This window comes from Sorex araneus, chromosome 10 (assembly GCF_027595985.1).
Source record: "Sorex araneus isolate mSorAra2 chromosome 10, mSorAra2.pri, whole genome shotgun sequence".
Taxonomy (NCBI): Eukaryota; Metazoa; Chordata; class Mammalia; order Eulipotyphla; family Soricidae; genus Sorex; species Sorex araneus.
Genome location: NC_073311.1, coordinates 56,088,348 through 56,114,742, shown reverse-complemented (window position 1 = coordinate 56,114,742; position 26,395 = coordinate 56,088,348). Strand labels below are relative to the sequence as shown.

Here is a 26,395-nt window from a genome sequence, read left to right as displayed (position 1 = left end):
AAATTCATCAGGGAAGGAAAAGAGCAACACACAGCCTAATTTCTCAGAGTGTGGCTAACTAGAAAAATTACCATCAGTGGAGCAGAAGCACAGCTAACACAATGAGGAAACTGCCTAGCAGCCCCCCCCCGAGATCAGTGAGTGAAAAGAATAGCCCGGAAGGCTCTCTCAGCAAAGGGGAGCTATATAAACTCTCAGAGAATGACTTTATTGACACCATATTGAGATGTGAATGAGCTCAAATGATGGCACAGGTTGTCAGCATAGCACAAAAAAGTAGGAAAGAAGAAGTGAGAAAACTATAACCAAAAGTACAGAAATTGAGAGAATATTATAAGTTCAATAGAAATTTGTTTAGTAGCATAACAGCAACTGAGGAAAAGATTGGTAAGCTGCAAGATGAGATACAGGACGCCTCTAGAAAATAGTAGAAGATGGAAAAAGTCTGAAGAGAAATGAACAGAAGTCAGAGGACAACCGGATGAGTTCAAGAAGAACAATCTGAGAATCTTCAGAGTCCCTCAGGAATAGGAAGGCAAATTCTGTGAAGAACCACTATTTAAAGAATTTCCCGGACTTGAAAAGTGAAGGCACCGAATGTGGTCTGAACGGACCCAGCGAAAATAGACCCAAATAGAAAAACTTTGAGGGCTGGAGTGATAGTACAGTGGGTAGGGCATTTGCCTTGCACGAGGCCATCCCAGGTTCAATCCTTGGCATCCCATATGGTCCCTCAAGCACTGCCAGGAGTGATTCTTAACTGCATGTATGTAGACGTCACCACCTTCACACACAAAAAAATTTAATATGCTTAATATTATGAAACATAGGAAGGGGACAGTGTCTAAAGGCAGTGGAATTGAAATTTTTTTTCTGCAAAACTGAGCTTATCTGGGGCTGGGGGTGGTTCTTGAGACACTGGTGGAGGAAGCCAAAGTTGGTGATGGGTGAGGTGTTGAGATGATGTATGCATGATTGAATGTGCGATCGTATTTTAAAAATAAGAGAAGGATAAAGGGAGTGGACTGGCTTGGACCCACTGCTAAAGCTGGGCAGGATCGCTGAGCATTCTGGAAAGTAGTAGGGACCAGGGAAAGAGCCCTTTGGAAAGCAGAGATGATGGAAGAGATTGTTTTAATAGATGTAGAATATATTCACTTGTGATAGAGAGTCAAAGGGTGAAGTTAATTCATATATTTAGTGAAACAAAGGGATCAAGGTAAGATATTGATCAAAGAAGATACAACTGCACCAAAAACATAAATAAAAGAATAAAAAAAGAAAGTGGGGGCTGGAGCGATAGCACAGCGGGTAGGGCGTTTGCCTTGCACGCGGCCGACCCGGGTTCGATCCCCAGCATCCCATATGGTCCCCTGAGCACCGCCAGGAGTAACTCCTGAGTGCAAAGCCAGGAGTAACCCCTGTGCATCGCTGGGTGAGACCCAAAAAAGCAGAAAAAAAAAAAGAAAGAAAGAAAGAAAGTAGTGTACTATGCATTGCAAGTATCTAGAGCAGTCTGTAGACTCTGAATTTTGGTCTAACAGAATTTGTTATAAATGTAATTTTGCCCTTGGTTATATGGCTTCTCACATTATTTCCTGCTTTATTCCTCATTATTTTTCTCTCAAGTTATTCTCTGGCATCTGTGATTGCTTGTGGTTTCCTAAATGTATCACGCCGACGCTTGTCTTTGCTCTTTTTTTGTCTTTAGGCTTGCTCAGCTCAAGAGATACTGCAGAAGGAAGGATTTAGAGACTGAACGTCCCCTTCCCGCAAGATGCACTATCGTGCTTTCTGCCTTCCACACTGTGCTTTCTCAATGTTCCATTTGTTCTGGCCCCTCCTCCCTGTACATTGCTGAGATCTTTATTTTGCCTTCTTTGATTGAAGCCCACTTTGAATGGGATTTTATTCTCTAGACCTACCCAAATGAAGTCTTCCTAGAACTTGATGTTGTCCTTACCTTGCTTATATTGTACTGCTTTCCTAAATCAGTCTTTTGTTATCTATCCTCATCTACCCCACAATTTGAAGAAAGTTTTGTTAGTCTTAGGTCTTCTGTGTATGGATGAGGTGCTAGGTACTTGTTTTCCTAGTAAGGTTACCTACCAACTGTCCATTATTTTTTATTTTTCTTATTCATCCATGGATAGATAATTACTGGAATTTCTCCCCCTCACCCCCATTTTGATTATACATTGTCTCATGACTTTATCTAAGCACATATTGGATTGCCTCTATCTTTTAAAGATAAATGAAGAATAATATTTGAAAAGGGTGGATTTTTATCTTTGTGAACAAAGTATAGAGTGGTACAGAACAACAGGAGTATAGAGCAGATAAGACTGATTAGAGAAGTTTTCCTCATCTGTCCAGTCACATACTGTGCTTGGGCTTATGAAGTTATACATGATGAACTTGCTACAGAGATACTAGGGCAACAGACCAGATGTCCATTAGAGCACAGGCCTGCCCCCCCTGTAACTCTTCTGATGGCTTTGGAACTATAAAACCATGTTTCTTGCAAAGGGAACAAATGGAGAACGTGAATAATGTTTGGCAAGCTGGAATAACTCTCTGGCCTCTTACCTCATAAGCTCTGAATAGTAGGACAGATGAGAAGGACGAGGTTCGATTGAGGAGTAGCATGTCTTTATAAACAGTCTGAAAAGGAGTTTAGGGGTGACATGATGTATTATATTGGGTAGATAGAAAGCTGTATTTGACCTTCATTTGAACAAAATTGTATTATTTTACCTAAAAGTTCCTTATAGTTTAATAGTTAAACATTTGTACATGGTAAAAACCTTAAGGAAGTAAAATTGTGTTCTTTGTAAAAACAATAGGAGTGAGTGCCTATAACTTTAAGGAATAGTTTCTTAAATAGATGCATCCCACTTTGTGGTTTGTACCTATTCATGAAAATATGTTGTTTAACTTATACTAACATATCCTATGAGCCAGTGAAAAGCACTGTATTCAAAGCACTTAACCCCTTTCCTGTTTGGCCTACTACACAGCAGTGTCCTTTGCTCCGTAGAGGAAAGGCAGTCATGTGATTAAAGTGATAAAGAATCTCCCTGTTATATTCTTCCTGTACAAGTAAAGTTTTATGATTTGCTATTTTTAGTGACCATTTAAAACACCATAGTAAAATTTGAATTTAAGAGTTTCGGTTTTGCTACTGGCAAGCTACCCATGGCATATTGGATCTGCCAAAAACAGTAACTAGTCTCACAATGGAGACGTTACTGGTGCCTGCTCGAGCAATCGATGAGCAACGGGATGACAGTGATACAGTGACAGTTTTGCTACATATAATATTAGACTTGGTTTTTTTTTTTGTCTTCGAATCTTACCACAAACAAGGAGGACCCTTTATCTGATTGTCTTGTAAGGTATGTTGAACTAGACTAAGGTAATGGCACTTGGTCATACTGCAGAAAATGAGGTATGGTCCTAAAAATGGCATAGAAGGTCCAGATTGTGGTCAGTGACTTGGGTTTTGCACTATTTTAATGTCCATTTAATTTTGGGACTTTCACACTAAGATCTGTAGAATATCAGTGGATATTAACCCTTAAGACTAATTACAGAACCATAGATTGGATGTTCATTTCTACTTGCTTCAAAATGTTCTTTGGAAATGTGTTTAGTTGAAGAGGGCTTGGCAGGAAAAATTGCAGTTTTATTCTCTGTCTGTCTGTCTGTCTGTCTGTCTCTCTGTCTGTCTGTCTGTCTGTGTCTCATATCAGACTGGGGTAGACCTTAATCCAAAGAAGAATGCTATTTGGGCATAGACACCCACTGAGCACAAAGGGCCTTATGGAGACAGAGTCAAAGTAGTGATACATTTGTAAGCCAAGGAAAACCAAAAATAACTTAGGAGTCATTAGAAGCTAGTGGAGGCAATGAAGGCTTTCTCTTCTACAGTATTCAGAGAACTCAGCTATGGTCAACACTCTGATTTTCAACATTCACTCTCAAACTGAAAGAGTAGATGTCTGTGTGGTGTGAGATGATATCTCATTGTTGTTTGATCTGCATCTCCCTGATGATTAGTGATGAAGAGAATTTTTTCATGTGCCTTTTGGCCATTCAGCTTTCTTGTTTGAGAAAATTTCTGTTCATTTAATCGCCTCATTTTATGATGGGATTGAATGTTTTCTTCTTGTAGAGTTCAACTAGTGCCTTGTATATCCTTGATATTAACTCTACCAGAAGGGTATTGGGTGAATATCCTTTCCCATTCTGTCCTGTCTTTGTATTCTGGTCATTGTTTCTTTTGAGACACAGAAGCTTCTTAGTTTAAGATAGTCCCATTTGTTTATCTCTGTTTCCACTTGCTTGGTCAGTTGGTGTTGGAACATTGAATACCTGAAACAACTGTACAGTGTACAACTTTGTAAATAATGATGCTTAAATAAAGCTTCCCCTCAAAAATAAAAACAAAGAACTTAAAAAAAAAAAGAGTACATGTCTGTAGTGTAAGCCACCGAGTTGGTGATCATGTGTTTTGGCAGCACCAGAAAATGAATATAAAAAGCCAAGCATAGAGAAATGATTATAGCCAGAGGATCCTAATGAGACAGGAGGACTCTGCATCAATATGGTATTATAGTGTTGAAGTGTAGAGAGGTAAATCAAGAAAAACTAAGGAACTTGGAATAAAGTATTGATTTTGGTTAATAATAAAATCTTAATATCGATCTATTAATTATGCCCCATCTGCCATACGGATATGTCAACTCTGTGAAGTAGGTGTGGGATGTTCAAGGACTTTCTGCAGCACTTTTACAAATTTTCTATGAACCTAAAATAACTTTCAAGTATAAACACATGTTGAGAAAAATGTAAAACTCCAGAATTTAGCTCTTGTAGAACTCAGCTGCAAATGAAGGTGTGAACGACCACCTCCCTACGGATGAGGAAAGTGGTGAGGAGCCCCCTTAGCGTCAGCACCTGAGTCACATGACAGGGTACTTTTATTTATTTATTTTTATTTATTTTTTAAAATTTATTTTATTGAATCACCATGTGGAAAGTTAGGAAGCTTTCAGGCTTATGTCTCAGTTATACAATGCTTGAACACCTGTCCCTTTACCAGTGCACATATTCCACCACCTAAAACCCCACTATACCTCCCACCCCTCCATCCCCCCACCCCCGCCTGTGTAGCTGATAAATTTCACTTCACTTTCTCTTTACCTTGATTACATTCCATATTTCAACACAAAACTCACTATTGTTGTTGGAGTTTCCCCCCAAAAGACAACCCTGCTGAAAAGGAAGCATTTGAAAATTAGTTTTCCATTGTGCCTCCAAGTTAGTACCTCCTTAATGGTCCTTATAAAATGGTGGACGCCACTCCGTCTTTCCTCGAAAAGGGAAAAAAGCCGAAAAAGAAAGACCTTTTTCCTCCTTGGCCGGCATGGGGCTATGCCTTAGTTCACCGTCTAGAGACATTTCTGCAAGCAGCTGCTGGTACCAAAAGTAGTCTAGCTGGCCTCCGGATTGTGGTCGATCAGCAGCAGAGCAGCCGCACAAATGTGCGGCCACCTGGATTACATCTCGGCAGAGAGCCAGGGTACTTTTTTTTTTTTTTTTTTTGCTTTTTGGGTCACACCTGGCGACGCACAGCGGTTACTCCTGGCTCTGCACTCAGGAATCACCCCTGGCCGTGCTCAGGGGACCATATGGGATGCTGGGATTTGAACCCGGGTTGGCCGCATGCAAGGCAAACGCCCTACCCGCTGTGCTATCTCTCCAGCCCCAGAGAGCCAGGGTACTTTTAAATCAGAACTTCCGCTCCAAAGTATGTGCCTCTTTAAGTGTCAATTTCTTATCTCGGTCATTAAGTCTATCTGTAAGTCCACTGTTAATAGTGAAAATAATGTTATCAGGGAAATACCTATTTTAATAAAAGGTTTTATTCAAGAATGTATTTGCAAAGGAAAGCGCATACATCAGTATATTGGAGTCTTCTGTTAACTCTTCCTCACCACAGTGGTGTGGTTCCGTGGACTTGGAGGCCGAGGGGAGTGGGGTGGGGGTGGGACTAGCTGTTTTGGTGCTTTCTTCGCTCACTGAATTTTATCCTCTTTCTGCTATATTAAATTGTTTTTGTTCTGGGGCCTTACTTGGCTGTGCTCAGGGCTTGCTGCTTGCTCTGTGCTTAGGGATTGATCACCCCTGGCAGGGCTATAGGTAGTGCCGGGGATTGAGCTGGGACTGACCACATGCAAGGCAAGCACCTTAATCCCTGTACCATCTCTCTGTCCCCAAGGAATATCTACTTTTACTGATCCAATATTTAACTATATTTATATTACTTCCATGGGTTAATTTCTATCTTAGTTGAGACAGTTTCTAGATATAAAAGCAGGTTTTGTGAGTGTTTCCTGCCAATGTCAATAGCATGTGATATGCATAAATTGACGTAGATCATTTGCCTTTCTTTCATTATAATTAAATATATATTAAATGGGGGGGAGCCACTGATTTAGCTGATACCTCCCAACAAAAATTTTATTGTGGGGGTCAGAGAGACAATACAGCAGGTAAGGCACCTGCTTGGCATATGGTTGGCTCCAGTTCAATCTGCCTAGAGAGGAAGCAGTCTAAGCATAGAGCCAGGAGCCAGCAGTGAGGAGAGCTGGGTTTGGTTCCAAAACAAAAGAAGCAAACCAAAAATTACAGAATTGTAGCCCAATTGGTTCATTAATACCTCTTTCCCTAATCCTCTCGCCTTCTCAGTATGATGTTTTATACTTTCCTTTAAGAAAAGTAGATTGCTTTTCTTGACAAAGTGAAAGATTATAATTGAAGAAGAGTGAAAAGATATGAAAGCCGGGAGAGTATGCAATGGTCTTCATTAGTGGTGTGATTTATTAGTGTAAAAGTGGCTGTTTCAGCCAGGTCAGAGTTCAAATTCTGGTTCTGAATATGGTTTCTTGAATTGCCACCTAGGAAAATGGTTTAACTTATTAGAGGCTGTATCTCACCTGCAAAACAGAATAAGAAACTACCACAAAGATTGCCAAAGGATGGAATAAACTCTTGTAAAATGTCCTATGGAGGGGGTCATACTGGATTTTTTTCATCTTCTTTTTGCTCTCTGCCTTTGTTTCTATCTCATCTAAGAAATAAGATAGTGTTAGGCTTTCAGGGTATCACAGATGATTTTCCGAAGTTTTAAAATATAGATTAATGCAAAGTTGGTCCCTATTCTTTAGCACAATTTCTTCATGTATGAGAAGAAAATGAGATGGAACTTGGTTCTTCTTTCAAAAGTCAATTTGAAGATTGAATATGCAACTGAACAGAAAAACTTACACAATAATTAGTATTGTATAGGGTAATGATAACCATTATCCTTTTAAAAATTAGCATATTTTCCCATATTAGTACCCACATTAGGCACTAATAATAATAGGTACTTTGAAAATAGCATTTAATGTTTTTTGTGTGCTTAAATCATGAATTTATCTTTTTTGTTATAATTTGCTTTTATTATATATAGCATTAGTTGTTTCTTTTAACAGTAAAATTAGAAATGACTAACCTTTCAGTAGAAGTTGATAATTCTTCTAAATGATATCAGTGGATCTATGTAGAGATATATTGGATATGGCTTCTAAAAGCCTAAAGGAAAGCAAACACTTATAATTATTTCATTTGCATGGTATGCCCTGTATTTTCTTTTTATAAATATTTGAAAACCTCCATATTGCCACATGAGCAATTGTGACAAGTGAAACCATGATTGCCAAATGTGAAACTTCTATATTTAAAATTCACTTTAGCAAATTGCCTTCTTCTATTCCCTTTTTTAAATGTTGCATTATTCTGACAGATCAGAAACAACAGCAACAGCAACACATAAACTATGCATTTAGTTGACTGTCATGAAGAATTAAACAAGAAAAAGATGAGATGATATGGCTATCACTCCTCATTAAGGCCAGCTGCTGTAGTTTTTAAACACAAACCAAATCAAAATTAGTCAAGCCTTGGGGGTTTATTTTATATACTAAATTAACCCACTTGTTTTGAAAGAGTACTTTTTAAAAATCAATTTTTTAATATAAATGTCATGAATTCCAAGGCTGCTAGTAACAGAGTTTTAGACGTCCAGAGTCCAACTCTTTAGCACTTGTGTCAGTGTCCCTTTACCCAAGGTTTCTACCAACTTCCAGCCCTGCCTCCTTAACAAAGGCATTTTTTTCCTTTGCCTTCACTTATTTTATTTTTTAAATTTAGGGGTTTATTTTTTATTTTAATTTGTTTAAGTTCATGGTGATTAATTACATTTAATATTCCAACACCAATCCCACCACCATTGCACCTTCCCACTACCATTATTTCCAGTTTCCCAAGCCTTTCCCATCACCCAAGACTGCCCCTAGTAGCAGGCCCTGAATAATTTATTTTTGCTGCTTGTTTTGAATAATTCACTAAAAATGATCAGAAAGGTTTCCTTAGAAGAAGGTGTGTGAAGATTGTTGTATTTCACCTTGGAGCCACTAAGCTCTTGTATAAAAGATTACAAACATATTGTTATAGGTTAAACCTCATGTTGATGTTTTCTTACTTGGGATTGGTTACCTTCTACTCTACGTCCCATCCAGTATGGTGTGCTCCTTCTAGTGTATCAGTGGTGTAGAGAACAAGCTCATTAAAAAAGATTACTTATATTATATTGTTTGGATCAGATGCTTACATCATTATTGACTCTTAAGTTTTGATGAACATTTATTTTACATCTCCACCACCAAAATTCCCAGGCCTTTGACTTGTAACCAGTATGTTATGATCAGTCAGTCCTCATTCTCCACTTCACTTCACTTTCCAGCCCCTCCTTCTTAGCATTCTCATTTCTCTAGTCCAGGAACCAGGTCTGCCATCATTTGCTGCTTTCCATTCCCTGCCTTGTTTCCTGGTATATCACAAATAAGTGAGAACATCCTGTATTTGCCCTTTTCTCTCTTACTTCACTTAACATGAAAGGGGGCTCTTTACAAAAACAATACAAATAAACCATAAAAAGAAACTTTGAAAGAAGCCTCTATGTCTCTCTTATTTGATCTTTCCAGCACTGGGAACTAGAAAGAATTATCTATATGTAACTGACTAGAAAATTGATACAGAATCCAGCAGATTTCCCTGGGCTAGCTAGTGCTAGGGAGAAGTCTTAGGGATCCAAGCTTCTTTCGTTGTAAATGCCTCAGCCCCAAATCCATGGTATTCCAGACCACTTGTCCTGGCCCACATTATAGAATGTTTTCCAAGGAATGCAGAGGCGAAGGAATGCTTGTTATTGATCTTATAGAATGTAACAGTGATATATTCTGTGTGGACTTTAGCATCTTATGAAAACCAATTGCCAACTACTTAGAAATTTTGTAATCTGCTGTTAAGGCAAATTGATAGTTTGAAATGAGCCACGGTGAAATATTTATATCATCTCAGTCACTGAGAAGTACACATCAGGGATTAATTTTTCTCTTGAGAATCAAGAGAAATTATATCAGGAGTATTATATCAAGAATCAAGAGAAATTATATACCACTAATTATATCAAAGTATGAATAGAAGGGAAATAGTAATAAATGGGAATAAACAGTGCTATATAATTAAATTTCATAAATGCAATACTTGAGTAGAGGTGAGTATATTATGTCTTAGTTTAGAAATTATCTTGCCAACTGTGTACAAATATGGAATTAATTATTGGGAAAGCTTTAATTAAACTTAAGTTTTTTGAGGACCTTTACAGACTTTAACATTTTAAAGCACTAGGTCAGGTACCAGACCTTTACAAATCACAGCAGTTGTCAAGGCTTTTCTCTGAACCTCTTAAATTTAATTGATCAGTTGCTTGAATATGGAACCCTGTATATTGAGAGTTAGTCTTGGGGGGTGCCTCCCAAACTAAGGGAGCCAAGACCACTCTTGGTGATGACACTTGACCAACTAATGTTTGGATCCTATGGGTATTGCTGGGTGGGGTTCTCTAGGGCCACTCCCAATCTGAATCAAGTTCCCTTGTTATAGACCTCCCTGATTTAATCTGAATTTTCCCTCTGTGATAGTAGATCCTTTAAAATTCTATATTCACAAAGACTGGATTGTTAGCTTATGCCCCCTTTCTTTACCTTGGAGACCAAGATCTAGATAGGACCAGGTACATTATTGTCTCTCAGTAATTGTTCATCTAGCTCCTTCCCCTTTGTCTAATGTTTAAGCTGGTAGTTGTCGTAACTACCTGTTAGTTATTAGAAAGACATAGTATTATCATGTAGAGGAAGAGACTACATCAGAAAAATACGACAAGACCCTGAAAAGTGCCACAGAACTCAGGGAAGACTTAGTCTTCCTAAGAGTGACCAAAAACAAGTCAGGAGTAGCAGGACAGTTCTGGAGAAGACAAAAGGACCTGGGCTTTGGCCACTAGAAGTCTCACTTGGACTCATTTTATTTCAAGGAAGTGCGTTCAATGTATGACACAGATTAAAAATGGTTCTTTAAGTTAAATATCGGGTATTAGTTTTTAAAATTGTTTTCTTATGAAAAATAATAGCAATATTATAAACTTGATGCACCAAAAGTACATATAGAGGGTTTTGTCCATTGTACTTAGAAGGAGAGAAGATGGAAAAGAAGAAAGGAAAGTGTTCAAAGGGAAAAAGACTGGCCATTAATTGGCAGGAACTAACTGATGTTATTTCATGAGTGATTGGGCTTTGAGCTATATTTTTCCCTTTTATACATTTTTATCTTTCCCAAGTGTTTAAACATTTAATGAGTCTCTATTGCTTTTGCAAAGAAGTACACTAACATTTTGCAAGACTGATCATGATTTTCAACAGAAATTCAGAACAATATTTTTGATTTTGTTTCACTCACCTACGTTGCCTGATTCAGTGTATTACTGTTAAATGCCACTTGGATCTTTACTTATTAGTCCATATAGACTGGTAGTGCCTGAGTTCTTTTAGGGTGGGAATCCTTATCTCTGTTTCCAGCTTCCTTCTTGGAAAGTGACACATACTTAATTGAATGAGTAATTTTTCGAATTGAGGTGTGAAATATTTTGATCCATTTGATTGCCTCAATCTAATTCTCTTTCATTTTTCAGAACACAGGAGTGAATGCCACAATGAATGGTCATATTCCTAATCATCCCAGTGGTTTTGGAATATACCCATCTCAAATTAAGTAAGTTGGGTTGCTTATATTTAATTTGGTAGTTTTAACTTTTTTTTAAATTAAAGGATTCATTTTTAATGTCACTGTCACTGTCATCCCATTGCTCATCGATTTGCTCGAGCTTTGTGAGACTTGTTACTGTTTTGGGCATATCAAATACGCCACGGGGAGCTTGCCAAGCTCTGCCCTGTGGGTGAGATACTCTTGGTAGCTTGCTGGGCTCTCCAGAGGGATGGAGGAATCGAACCCGGTCAGCCAAATGCAAGGCAAATGTCCTACCCGCTGTGCTATCGCTCCAGCATTTTAATGTAAAATACTTTAATGTCTCAAGCTATAATGTAACAATATATAATTTTAAGCTATCAATGCATAATTTATGATACTTCGTGTTACCATTTCAAGTTTATTGTAGTAAGAGATAAGTAATATTCAGTCATTGGGATCTAACAGAAGATAATTTATTCTGATATTTTATATATGTTTGCATTCCAGCTTTTTTTACTTTGGAGTTTTCAGTGTTTCAATTATTCATAAAATATTGACACTAGAGGAGAGTTCAGTGTCATCCAGTCTATCAAGATATTTACCACTGTGTCAAATTAAAAACACACCAGGAAAACAAATAAACAAAAAATCCCTCTGGTTGCTGGTATAATTTGAAATCTACACCTGACTTAAGTGACCATTGCTTGTTTATTGTAATGGATATTCTTATTTTCCCATTGACAGTTGTTCTATGTAACATCCTCATCACTTTTCAGAATCTTGTTTCACACAAGACAAAGTGGATTAAAAAGTAAACCAGTGGACATTGACCATAAAATTAAGATTACCAGAGGGCGAAAGGGTGATGATGGGAGAAGAGGTGGATGATGTATTTTATTTTATTTTTTTTTCTTTTTGGGTCACACCCGGCAATGCACAGGGGTCACTCCTGGCTCTGCACTCAGGAATTACCCCTGGCAGTGCTCAGGGGATATGGGATGCTGGGAATCGAACCTGGGTCGGCCGCGTGCAAGGCAAACGCCCTCTCCGCTGTGCTATCGCTCCAGCCCCGGATGATGTATTTTAAAATAATGATTTCTGCTTCATCTCTCCTTGCTACAAAGATTATTAATATTCACTAGTAAGAACACCATGGAGGGGCCAGAGAGTGCAGTGGGTAAGGCACTTGCTTGCCTGGCATGTATTCAACCCAGGTTCTAAGTCCAGCATGCTAGATGGTTCCTTGGTCCTTGTCTGGAGTGACCCCCGAGAACAGAGCCAGGAGTGAGCCCTGACAGCCAAGTATGGCCCAACAACAACCAAAACCAAACAAACAATTCCCTTATCTTCCCCACTGGCTACTCAGCGAGAGCTTGTTCAACTCTTAGTGCCCCCCGCCCCACTGAGTTGTATGTTTATAAAGTTTTTCTATTAAAGAACTTTTGTTTCAAGTTCTCTGGGTTTTAAAGCTCAATAAATGAAAAAAAATAATTCAAATACAATCTGTATGTCATATAACTTTAGTAATAGGCTAGATTTTACTAAAATAAAACTAGTGAAATTGAATAATTAGTGTTATTTTGGTAATTTTTAAAAGTTTGTGCTAACACTGTTACATTGTAGCTTGAGCCATTAAGAATTTTTTATAACCAGGTGACAGCTCAGAACTCAATTCAGTATGGCATATTTGTGAATGTTGGTGAATATTCTTGACTCTGGGTCTGACTTGGCTTTTGAAAGGGAATTTTGACTTAGAACCAGCCCTGATTCTCTCTAGGGCAGTGTGGTTTATATTGTTTCTTGGCTGCTCACATACTCTGGCTCATTTTGCCAAATCTAATTGATTTTTGGAGCGATAGCACAGCAGATAGGGTGTTTGCCTTGCACGAGGCCAACCCTGATTTAATTTCTCCGTCCCTCTCAGAGAGCCCGGTAAGCTACTGAGAGTATCCCACCTGCAGGGCAGAGCCTGGCAAGCTACCCGTAGTGTATTCGATACGCCAAAAACAGTAATAAGAAGTCTCACAATGGAGACGTTACTGCTGCCCACTTGAGCAAATCAATGAACAATGGGATGACTATGCGACGGTGCTATATTAAAACATGTGATTGTGTATACTGGATATTTTATGGGTAATTTTGAATTTTTATTGCTTTTTCTTTTCTTGGACTTTAACCTTGTACAGTGACCATTTTTTTTTTTTATTGCAGTGGCTACGGATCATCACCTGCCTTTCCCCAGATGGATAGAGACCAGAGTTCAAAACCAAGTGCAAAGGCCCTTTATGGTATGTTTGTTGATTTGATGCAGCATGATTCTGATTCTAACTACTTCTTGCAAACTGTATTACAGAGTCATTACTTGAATCTGGCCCTTCCTTATCATCTTTTTGCTTTTTAACAATTTTTATACATTTTATTTTCATAAAGTAGTTCATAATAGTTCAAACAGATAATATTTGAACACCCACCCCACCAGTGAGCATCTTCCCACCACAGTAAGAAGGAAGTGTGTGAAGGTTGTTGTATTTCATTCTGAAGGCATTTAAACCCGTATACAAGAGAATACAAGCAACTATGTTAAAACCAAACAAATGTGTGCTACTTTAGGAACATCAGTGGACTAGAGGTCCAGGAAATACTGGACCTCTCTTCCAGGAGCTATATCCAGGAGTCTCTGGATCTTGGCCATTGATGAGATTACATGATGCCGGGGGCAGTCTGTGGGTGTGTCTGCCAAGCTACTGGAAAATTGGAGAGCTGGGTGGAGGAGGCCCAGTTCTGATCTGAGCAGGCTTGGAGATCTCAGCCATGGATCCCACATACCTGGGTTCATCTGCCGGTTCCTTCATGGTTGAGGCTCATCTGAGCATGTAAAGAGTCGCCTTGAGCATGGCTGTGGCTGGGTTCTGGAGGTTTTTGGCTGCAGGGATTCTGCTTGGAGCGGGGAGGGAAACTCAACCCGCCCGCCTCCAAGGTGTCCCGGTGAAGACAGCCTGGCGCGGGGGCAAGAGATTCTGCAGCCTTCCTTATATTCTTAAGAATGAACTAGTGCCACATAAGGATTTTTTTTTTTAAGTATTCTATTAAAGCTGCCACTTTTGCTTGCTCGCATACGTTTTGAGCTAAAGATGAGATGCACTGCAGTGCTTCCTAAGGACACAGTACCTGACTCCAGTCCTGATGTGGGATTTCTCACACAGTTACTTGTTGAAAGTCATTGTCAGTGGTGGCTGACATTTCAAAGAACTCCTTATAGTTCTCGAACTTTGGGTAGTGAGACAGTAAGACTGAGATTGCTTCCAGACTCTTAGCAGTGCAAAATGAGGACTTTGTGCCAGTTCCCTTGAATTCCAGTGCCTTCTCTAGACTGTCTCATGTATAATTAATACTTAAAAAAATTAATTATAGGGCTGGAGCAGTTGTACTGTACTAGGGTGTGTGTCTTGCATGCAGCCAACCTTGGTTTGATCTCTGGAACCACCTATGGTCCCCTGAACTCTGCCAGGAGTGATCTCTGAATGAAGAGCCAGGAGTAAGCCCTGAGCACCACCAAGTGTGGCCCCCCCAAAACAAGCAAACTGAAATTAATTATAAAATTGAAGTCTCCACAAGAAAAGAAGTTGAAGATGCCTGCAATATAGCATGTATGTATAGGAAGGCATATATATATATATATGTATGTATATATATACATATATATGTATATATTTGTAAGATGTCTGTGGCCTTTTGTTATAGCCCAACAATAAAAACTCAGAATGGTATTACGATTTCAGACAGGTGGTGGGGCTAGGAAGCTTGTACAAAAGGCAGGGTGCTTGCCTTGCTTTACAGTTCCCAGCACCTTCCAAGGCCAACCCGTGCCAAGTGGGACCTCTGAGCTCAGAACCAGGAGGAAGCCCTGAGCACCCCCAACACCAAATAATAATAAACAAACATAAACAAAGTCTCTGGGAGCTAGGCTTCTTGACTCAGTTCTATCACTTATTGGCTGGGTTTCCTGAGGAAGACCTATTTTTTGTTTGTTTGTTTGATTTCTGGGCCAAACCGCCAGTGCTGAGGGTTTTTAGTGATTGAACCCAGGTCAGCCGGATCCTGTACTATCTCTCTGGCCCCTGCAGACAAATTTCTTTACCTTTTAACTGTTCCTCAGATATACTTAACAATATAACAGTCTATATAAGAGTTACATAAATCAGCACGTGTATATGGCTTAGGACAGTTTTTGAAAATCAGAAAATACTGTACATTTGCTATAGTTAATGATATTATTATATTTATTATCTAGGAATCAATAGCATTTTAAAAATTAGGAATACTTCTATTTTATTTAGATGCTATGATTTAGCATGGTAAAATGTTTCTAAGGTTTTCGAATTTTTACATATTTCTGTCTCTATATACAGCTGTTAAGCTTTAAGTTTAAATTATGCATTTATTATGTAGATTTTATATCATACATGTGTCATTTTTATTATTTATTTTTTATAATTTTATTTTTATAAAGTTCACAATATTTGATTACATTTAATATTCGAACACCAATCCCACAACCATTACACCTTCCCACCACCATATTTCGGTTGTTCCCATCCCAAATACCAATCCCTGCCCCCAAAGCAAAACCGAAATAATGTATTTAGTATTGCTTGTTATGAATAATCTGCTAAAAATGATCCAAAAAAGGTTTCTTAGAGGAACACATGTGAATATTGTTGTATTTTACCCAGGAACCATTAAACCCTTCTATAAGAGATTAGTAACATATTGTTAAAGGTTGAGCCTGTGTGCTTATGTATATGTATCTATATAAATATATTTCCCCCTAAATTTAGTTGCCTTCTACCATATGTATTTTTTAATAGCTTGTGAATCTGTTTCAATTTTGTGACAGTTCCATTTTGTGACATTCTACCTTGGCCTAGTAGTTATCAGTTATAAGTCCAGAGAATATATTTGACAAATCCTTATTTTGTAGGTTTTTTAAAAATGATTTTTTTATTTATTTTTGCTTTTTGGGTCATACCCGGCGATGCACAGGGGTTACTCCTGGCTCTGTACTCAGGAATTACTCCTAGCGGTGCACCAGGGACCATATGGGATGCTGGGAATCAAACCTGGGTTGGCTGCATGCAAGGCAAACGCCCTACTCACCGTGCTATCGCTCCAGCCCCTTATTTTGTAGTTCTGTGTGCTCAGAATAGAGTTAATATTATTTGGATCCTGAAAGTATGGAACTCTAGAGAATAACTTGAAAAATTGAAAAAAAAATTTCCAAATACTTTTTTTTTCAACTTTTCATTCTGAGACAGTGAATTATTAAGTGCTACTTTGTGTAGTAAACCATGGTCTTTATAATCTGTTTTCATGTCCTTTTACTCATCCCAAAGATGAGTAAGAGATAGCCATTGCTTAAGCACAATTTTGTTGTGGTTGTTAGCAAATGTGCTGTTGTATCACTGTATCAGCTGTCACTGTCATCCCGTTGCTCATCAAGAGTTAAATACACCGGGTGGTAATGTGTAAGTTCTGGGCAAGTGGGCAGTTTTGCATGGGTTATGGGGACAGGAAGAAGAATTTCACAGAAGATGTACCCGAAGCTGAACTCTGCAAAGTAAGGAATGTTTCCTAGTCACTGGAGGCTGAGTGCTGTGAGCACGAGCGTGAACCCTTTATATTTGTGTTTATTTTGTGGTGCTAGGGATTGAGCCTTGGGCCTCACACATGTGAGGCACGTGCTCTGCCACTGAGCTGCATCTTTGACCTGTAAAACCTTTTAAACCTTTTAAACTGAGCTGTGAGAGCGGGGCCCATTCTTTTTTTTTTTTTTTTTTTTGCTTTTTGGGTCACACCCAGCGATGCACAGGGGTTACTCCTGGTTCTACACTCAGGAATTACTCCTGGCAGTGCTCAGGGGACCATATGGGATGCTGGGATTCGAACCCGGGTTGGCCGCGTGCAAGGCAAATGCCCTACCCGCTGTGCTATTGCTCCAGCCCCGCGGGGCCCATTCTTGCCTTGTTTGCTCCTGGATTTTTTAGCTTAGAATTTGGCTAGTGTGTAATTGATATGCTGTAGATACTTAATTGAATGTAGTGAATTAGTGCCCACATTCTGTCTCGTGTTTATGGGAAGACACAAGTCTGTATGTTCCGTGGGAACTAAAATTGCAGAAATAATCTTGGAACATATTGAGAAGACGGTAACATGATGGGGATGGCTGGGATCGTTGGCCTGGATGGCCAGCCATGAAAATGTTTTAATCATGGAGGTAACAGTTTTTATTCACTGGGGTCACTGTAGAGCAGCTTTGAATGGGATTTGAAATGTGTGGCTGAAAATAAGTGAGCAGAGAACTAAATCATAAAAATAAATGAGACATTTAAATAGCCCTATGACTTGTTAATGAAAAGGATTAATAATCTCACAAACACTACGGATCTAAAATGCTGTCTTCAGAGAGCTCGGGAAAGAATAATGAGTAAAAGGCCAGACTTACCTGTAAATTTTAGTGTTCACTTTTATGAAATGCAGCTTCATAAGATAATAGATCGGAAGACTGAAAATACAGCTTTAGCAGCAACTTGTAACATTCTTATAATAGACATATATATATGTGTATATATATATATAGCAGTTGAGGCTTCTGTCCAAGGTGAGGTGATTTTTTAAAGCCACATAATGAAAAATTGCAGTTATAAGGAAGCATTGCTATTAATTTGGTGTAATGTGATAAGAGAAATCAATAGCATATTGGGAAAACAGTGAAGACAGACAGAGAGAGAGAGAGAGAGAGAGAGAGAGAGAGAGAGAGAGAGAGAGAGCTAGAAGAGGGAGAAATCAAGAAACATTTAAAGGGAAGAAGAAGACTTGGCATATATCCCTGGACTTAGAAGTAAGAGGATTTTAAATTCCTTTAAGTTGCAAATGTTTCAGTCGTTTTTTGTACCTGGTCCCCCCTCTTCCTTCCCACTACATTGTATGAGAACACAGGTAGTATGTCTGCCTTCCACATTCCCCACCAAGAAACTGTGAAAATGAATAAAAATTCATTGTAAGGAGTGATGGAGAAATATGTTTTTAATTCACAACCTCTGCAATAATCAAATTCTAGTGGAACTTGAGCCTCCTGGCCTGAAATCATTACACAAGTGTAAGTCAGTAGTAGTGGCAATTAGTAAGTTGGTAGAGGAAAGCTTTGCAATATAATTTTGTTAAAATCCATTCATTATCTTTAAAATTCCTTCCACCATGACTAACCTCGTCAAATACATCTCTCAGGAGTTAGTTTGCCTCCCTGAGTGGTACATGAACTTTTGGAGGGACGAACGCTATAGCCATGGCTTGAGTTTTGCGTTCCTGACCGTGGTTTTCACACTCTGTCAGGAGTTTCATGTTTCTTATCTTTTCCATGATCGCAGTTTTCAGTTCTGACAGCATCACAAGTCGTACAGGTAACCCAGTATTTTGCGGAGAGGGCAGGCTGGGCTTTGGAGGCTGGTGTTCTGTGGCTCAGCTGCTCCACTTCCACTGAGCTTTGGCCATTTTTAGCAAATGTCTTAGCCTAATGGTTCCTGTTTCCTTACCTCTAGAATAGAGATGATAAGACTTTTGCGGTGCATTTCTCTGAGAAAATAGAAATAATAACCTTATTGTGGAAGTGAACGGGGGAGAGTCACTTTTTTGCCCTTGGACCCAGGTCACTCAAGGCTCTCAAAATCAATATTTAGATTTCTATATACAACATATTCTAAATATTTCTATATTTAGATATGTAATATTAATATTAATGTTGTATTTATATATCTGGCGCCGGCAGGAGGTGGCTTATGGGTGTGGCCCAGGGGTCACACCCATAAGCCACCTCCTGCAGGGGCCATATAATCTCATAGGCCACTGTGCAGAACCTATGGCTGCTTTCCCTGAAGGGAGCATAAAATGAGCCCCCCATAACCATGCCACTGGACCTCGCGCCAGGCTGTTTTCACCCAGGGCGCCCAAGAGAGGGGCAGGTGAAAGCCCTCCCAGCCTCAAGGGATCCAGCCCCAGCAGCTGACCTCCACAACCCAAGCACCGCCATGCTCCAGGCCAGTTTCCACACGCTCAGGCCGAACTTCACATATGAGTGAACATATTCCTAAACTGTGTGGTCGCTTTTGCGGCCACGCAACACATCATAAGACACTCCCTACTCATTTTCCATAATTACCACATCATATTTGATTGGAGGCAATATGGCACCGACTCCGCCCACACCCCTCCCGCTCTCCCGAACCCAGCTCACCATCTTGTCTTAGACAACGTGCGGCTCAGCACATCGGGCGTGGAATTCTACGCGTGATCCCTGCTGGAACTCTACGTGTGATTCCTGATGGACATTGTCAGCTGTTTTGCAAGATTCGGACAGAATGACATTGTCGGGACACTGAGAAACTGTGGCGGCAGCCACAGTGTTGTCGCCCGCCCCAGCCGGGCTGAGTCACAGTGCCGTTGGACATAGAGCCATGTTGGCAGTGCTTACAGTGGCTCATCCCCTGTGGGGTGCTATCAGCCAACCACCGGATGACCTGGGACTCGACGCAGATGTTTGACCTGGCACAGACCTTCCATGATAGGGTCCTGCTCTGCCAGCTGCTCAACAACCTCCAGGCACACTCCATCAACCTCAGGGAGATCAACCTGAGGCCACAGATGTCCCAGGTGCTGCCCAGAGACACAGGCAGGTGCATGTTTGTCACTGTGCAGATCGTTACAACATGCCTGTGGACCAGAAGCTTACATTTGGTAGACTGGGAACACCTGTAAAGGCGATTAGAGGCTGCCCCCAAAGCCTCTGTCCCTCTCGGAGAGCCCAGGAAGAGCCTGACAAGCTACCCGTGGCATATTCGATGTTCCACAAACAGTAACAAGTCTCACAGTGGAGACGTTTCTGGTGCCCGCTCGAGCAAATTGATGAGCAGCAGGATGACAGTGATATATTTAAGATTATGTTCCAGACAGCACTAGAAATTTCTGAAATAAATCCTGTAGCTCTTTTGTAAACTACATCATTGTGACATAAATCTGCTTCTTGTAGATGGGTGTTCATTTAACTTACTCAAGGAAGACAGTGAAAATATGCTGCAGTTTTAATAATCCTGCTTTGTCATTGCTTCACAATTATTCCCGAAAGTTCTAGAGCATTATGTGACAGACTGCACTAGTAAAGTCACAGACAGCACAGTCCAGCTTAGGAAAATACAAATTTCTTTATTCTTCACTTGTAATAATGGCATCTCATTTGGCTACCATTATCAGGGGACTGCACATTTTATATGTATACTTTCCACCACGACTGTCTGCCAATGTGGTGTTAAGCACTGGAATTTAAGGTTTTTTTGTTTTTGTTTTTGTTTTTTTAAGGAACTATGCAGCACAGTGCTGGTTTGTTGTTGTTGTTGTTGCTGTTGTTGTTTTTAGGAACCATGTACCATGCAGCACAGTGCTGGGTGGGGGACTGGGGTCACATCCACTGGTGTTCTGGGAGCCAAGGCAGGGATATAACTTGTTAGTCTGTGCTGTCCCATTTGACCTGACTCCCTGTCCCCTTTAAAGCCATTATTTAGGAAGATGCTTGTGTGTATATTAGATATTCCCTCTGCCAACTATGGCCCTGTCCCCCAGTAAGTGACTTGTGTAGTCACGAGAATGTACAGTGGCTCATATACTGTGATGGACTCAAAGGCTGCATTCCTTAACCTTTATTTCAACGCTTTCAGAATGTCTTCCCTTGGAACATCGGGGACTGCTTGTTGGCGGGCGGGGGGGGGGGGGCGGAGAACTGGGTCCTTAGACTGTCACTTTGTCCTGTTTCTAGCATACCCGCCTCAAGCATTTCATACTGTTTCAGATATGTGTGGGCTGAGAACAAGATAGAAAACTGTTCTGTCTTCTGTCTAGAGAGTTGAGAGTCTCTCTTTAGCGCCTGTACATTAAAATGTACAGATTTCTCCATGCAGACATTGTGACAGCTCCATCAGCCACACAGAGGACTGATTTAAGGGTGGATTCTTTGCTGTTTTCTGAATAACTGAGCTTCCCTGAAAAGGAACTTCCTTTAAATGCAAGATTGCTGAATTTTCAACATGACAGTTTACCATGTCAGATGTTTAAAATTAGTCTTACCTCTAAAGACTTACGTTTCTTAGAATTGCTAATTAATAGTATATTTTCATCACCAGCATTTGAGGTTTGTAATTGTTGGGAAGCAAAATAAAATTGAATACATATGATGAACAGTTACTCTCAATATCTTTAGCTCACTGCAAACTTTTAAAATGATATTCATATATAGAAAAGTATGTGCATGTTTTATCTTCTCAGATTCTATTTTCTTAATCAATAGTAAATATTGAATATAGTCTATCAACTGGACCATCAATTCTGTAATTGACTTTATATACACACTTTTTCTATATTTTTATAATCTCTGACTATACATTCTCCTGGCAGAATTTCTAAGTATAGCACTTAAAAAAATCATATCTCCCCATGTATCTTTTTTATGCATATCTTCCTTTCTCTCTCCTGCACTAGGTTTGTTTGAAACTAGTTTGAGAATGTTAAAACAACTCATTTGTCATAATTGAAAGCAAAGCACTCTTTGTTGAAGTGTCATAGGAGATATTTCTTGGTCCTCATTATTTACAATGAATGTTTTAATTGAATGAAAACAATTGAAATCTTTTTTGGTAGAGAAAAAATTTTTTTTTTCAATTCTAAAGAAGTAAGTGGCTGTGGTAATAATATATTATCAGGAAATCGGACAATGGAGAAGTCAAACTTGAGCTTAATAGGAGTATTGCCAGAGTTTGGGACTCCAAGGACAGTTTGGCAGTTTTCCCAATTTAACTGAAAAACTTAAAACTTGTAATTGCATCATGGATTAAGCTATTTTAATGATTTGTTAAACATACTATTAAAATCAAATTTTAAGTAATAAAGTTTGCAAAAATGACCTGCGATGATTTTTTAAAACAGGATCATGGTTCAGATACTGAATTATCCATTGCCTGTAGTTGCCTAGACCAACACATCTCAACCAGTGTCACATAACCACATGCCCTTCTCAGACCCCCCACGATATCCCAAGGGTTACCCATGTAAATGGGATCCATGACAAAGACTAGGGGCTAAGCTCAGGTCACAGGATCCCAGGAAGGAACCAGGTCAGGAAAAATGAAGGAACACTGTTCTAGATCATGAGAGCTTGTGATTATTACTCATTGATTCTTAATCATTTACTTACCTGCCTCTTCTCCATGGAAACTATGAACAGAAAATAATGGGAAGGAATTTTCCTTTTCTGTGGTTGAAAGTTTTTGCATTGTAAAGTAGTATGAGCTTGAGATCATTGTTCTCCTCCCTAAGGAGAAATGCTTAGCACTTGCTTTTTATGTCCTTTTTCTTTTTTTTTTTTGGACTGGAGCGATAGCACAGCGGGTAGAGTATTTGCCTTGCATGCAGCTGACCCGGGTTTGATTCCTCCCTCCCTCTCGGAAGCCCGGCAAGCTACCGTGAGTATCCCACCTGCACGGCAGAGCCTGGCAAGCTACCTGTGGCATATTCGTTATGCCAAGAACAGTAACAACAAGTCTCACAATGTAGATGTTACTGGTGCCCGCTCAAGCAAATTGATGAGCAATAGGATGACAGGACTGCAATGCTACCTATTCACTTGACAAATCCTTACTTTCTACAAAACATTTGTTTTCAAAGAGAAAATAAATTTTTGTGTTTTTTTTTTTTTTTGGCTTTTTGGGTCACACCTGGCGATGCACAGGGGTTACTCCTGGCTCTGCACTCAGGAATTACCCCTGGCCGTGCTCAGGGGACCATATGGGATGCTGGGATTTGAACCCGGGTCGGCCGCTTGCAAGGCAAACGCCCTACCCACTGTGCTATCTCTCCAGCCCCAAGAGAAAATAAATTTTTGATTATCAGTTGTTTCAAATCATATTCACTGTGTCACTGTCACTGTCATCCCTTTGTTAATTGATTTGCTTGAGTGGTACCAGTAGCATCTTCATTTGTCCTTGTCTTGTGCTACTGTAGCCCAATGGCATCTGCTTGCTCCAGGAACATGAAGAGCACATTGTTGTTACTGTTTTTGGCGTTACAGGTAGCTTGCTAGGCTCTGCCATGTGGAGGGAAAAAAAAAAGGAAAAGAAGTCGAGCGGCTGACAATGTGGCTGCGCACTCCAGGAAAAATTGTGTTCCTCTCTTCCAGGAACTTTGTTTTATAGTCTCTGGATCTTGGCCGTTGATGAGATTATATAGTTTGTGGGGTGGGGAGGGGAGTTTGTGGGTGTGACTGCCAAGCTACTGGAAAACTGAGGATCTGGGTGGAGGAGGCTTACTCCAGATCCAAGCAGGCTTGGAGATCCTAAATCTTATTAATTTACATAAATAATAACAGACAAAAAGTATTAAGTTTAGATACTGAAACTAAGTGCTTATAGCAGTGAACTTAGTAATTGAATAGTTAAATGATATATAAAGTTCTTGATTAATATTGTCACTTTTAGAGCAGTTTTAGGTTCACAGCAAAATTTGGGGTGAGCTACAGTGGTTTTTCCTATATGCTTAAACACTGACTTATCTTCTACTACCAAACACCCCTCCCCCCACCACACTGGAATGCTTAAACCAATTATTGAACCTACTTAGATATATTCTAATCACTTAAAGACCTTTAGATCTGAAAATGAATGCCTCTCAACAATTCTCAACTGTTTCATAAGAAATTTTTATTTTTGGCTATTGAATAAATCTAATCCCATGTCTTTTGGATATTTTTTTTCCTGGTCCATGAAATTGAGCCTGTTAGGTAGGGTAATGCAAAGCAATCAGTAGTAATATGTTGGATAACATTGGGTTGTCCTTGCTCCTCCTTCAGGGAGCTTACGTTTATTTAGTTACTCCCACAACAGTGCCCCTGAGGCTCAGCCAGTTCCATCAAGTACTAGTAATCCTATATTGCCTTTCTCTTTCCTTTATGTCCTTTGCATGACTTATTGCAATGTCCTTTTTGTATAGATTCAGGAAGACAGTTGATGCTATGCTTTGTAAGATGGGAGTCAATTGACTCTAAGTAATATTTACTCCTGGACACCACCATGTTTACTTGACGTAAACTTCAGTTGTCTCTACTTCCTAACATCCTCAAAAGCAGGGTCCCAATGAAGGGACTGGATGGGCCCAGGGCAAGCTGTAAGCTACCCTGGCATCGAAAGAGAACAAGCTAAGTGTCATAATTATAATAAGAGCATGATCATGGACAAATTCTGTCATCACTCACATAGAAGTAACTGAATAAGGAGCCTATTGGGGTTAGGAAAGAGTAACCTGGTCTGAGGACTGTAGTCTGGGAAATATGGCGAGATGTTCCCAGGAGAGCCGACCTTTAAGCTTAATATATCTCTCACTGTGTTCATATGAAATGACTAGAAATATTCTAAGATGTGAATTTACTATGATGGTTTAAATGGATTACTAGTTGAGGAAAGGGTAAAGCAATACATCCTGGATGGAATCCCACCTTTGAGTGGATCTCCTAGTAATCTGGAGTGCCAAACCCTCAGATGAGATTTTTGTCCTTGAGTTAATCCCCTAGAACTTCCCCTGAAGGAATGATTTTACTTCTGTTTGTTGTTATGACAATGTTCAACCCCACCTATGTGAGCCCCCACCCTTCATGATTTCTCTATAACTGTGCTGTAAGGGATAAGAGGGGTAGAGGACCTTTGACGTCTATGAGACTAGGATGAGGGAACTGGGATTATGACCAAAACTACCAATACTGTTTAGCTGCAAAGGGAGAGATCGGCTACACTGAGGAGAGAGAAATAAACTGACTACCAACAAGCCTTTGGGCCTGTTTCTTCATTCCCCCAGTCCTTTGTCCATCCGTGGGCCAGCCAGGTGAATGGCTCTTGGCCACCAAATGCTCGGGTCCCATGCGCGCACTACGCTTTCTCTTGAAAACTCACAGTAGTACAATCAAGTGAAGTTTATTCCCAGCTCTGATACATTCAGAGCTTGATACAGACTATTCACTTGTGAATTGAATATTACTAAAAACCCATACTCTACTACCAGATTTATTCAAAATACTATTTATCTATGGTTTACATTCTTAATTTGGAAAGAGAAAAGATTATGTGTATTTTCATTAAAGAAATAATGTATAGTAGATGAGTCAACATTCATACAAATGCTAGTGTGGTGGTTTTTCACCTTAATTACATATTAGAATTTCCTGGGGAATGCCATAGATCCAGTGCTGGCTTACCCTAGAACACTTAACTAGAATCTAGGGGTGGAACCAAGGAGTAATTTTTAAAAATTAATTCACAAATGCAGGCAGAGTTGAAAACTTGTTTTAAAAAGTGTTAAATATTGTTAGAGGCTTTATCTTGAGGATTTATTTAGTTTAGTTTTTGTTTTTTTACTGTTTCAAAGACTTTGGTGATATTTTTCATCATTATAGGAGCATAATTATCAATGCTGATAATTGTGCTAGAAGCTTTTATGTGATTCTCATGGTACTATAGCACTGTCGTAGCACTGTTGTCCCATTGTTCATCGATTTACTCAAGTGGGCACCAGTAACGTCTCCATTGTGAGACTTGTTGTTACTGTTTTTGGCATATTAATACGCCACAGGTAGCTTGCCAGGCTCTGCCGTGCCAGCAGGATACTCTCGGTAGCTTGCCAGGCTCTGTGAGAGGGATGGAGGAATCCAACCCGGGTTAGCCGTGTGCAAGGCAAATGCCCTACCCACTATGCTAAGAGAAATATACTCTGATTGCCTTTGGGGTCCTTTTCCCAAAATTTTCCATTAAAATGTTAATACTAACTCCTTTTTGCCAATATAAATCAGGAGCTGCTAATTTATAATCCATTTTATGATATTTATTGACTTTAGGATCTCTAAAAGCTAACTTCCAGCAACAATTTATATCTGATCTATTGTGTAACACAAGTGAGAAACTAGCTTAGGAATACTTTGTTGTTAGTTGGTTGGGAGCAGGAGGGGGTGGAGGTGAGAATTGGCTGTGTTTGAAGCTTACTCCTGGCTCTGTGCTCAGGGATCATGCCTGGTGATGCTCAGGGAACCCTATGTGGTGTCAGGAATCGAAATTGGATCAGCCAC

At 39.7% G+C, this 26,395-nt stretch overlaps 1 protein-coding gene across 3 annotated transcripts in view; it reads left to right on the top strand.

Annotated features, from left to right (window-relative positions):
• EPS8 (epidermal growth factor receptor pathway substrate 8) overlaps positions 1-26,395 on the top strand; it is a 183,128-nt gene that overhangs the window by 100,097 nt on the left and 56,636 nt on the right. For all 3 annotated transcript variants that reach the window (XM_055118333.1, XM_055118331.1, XM_055118332.1), the window contains 2 exons: positions 11,141-11,220; positions 13,408-13,484. In XM_055118333.1, the coding sequence (XP_054974308.1) occupies positions 11,162-11,220; positions 13,408-13,484 (136 nt within the window). In that variant the 5' untranslated portion in view covers positions 11,141-11,161. The remainder of the gene's footprint in view (positions 1-11,140; positions 11,221-13,407; positions 13,485-26,395) is intronic.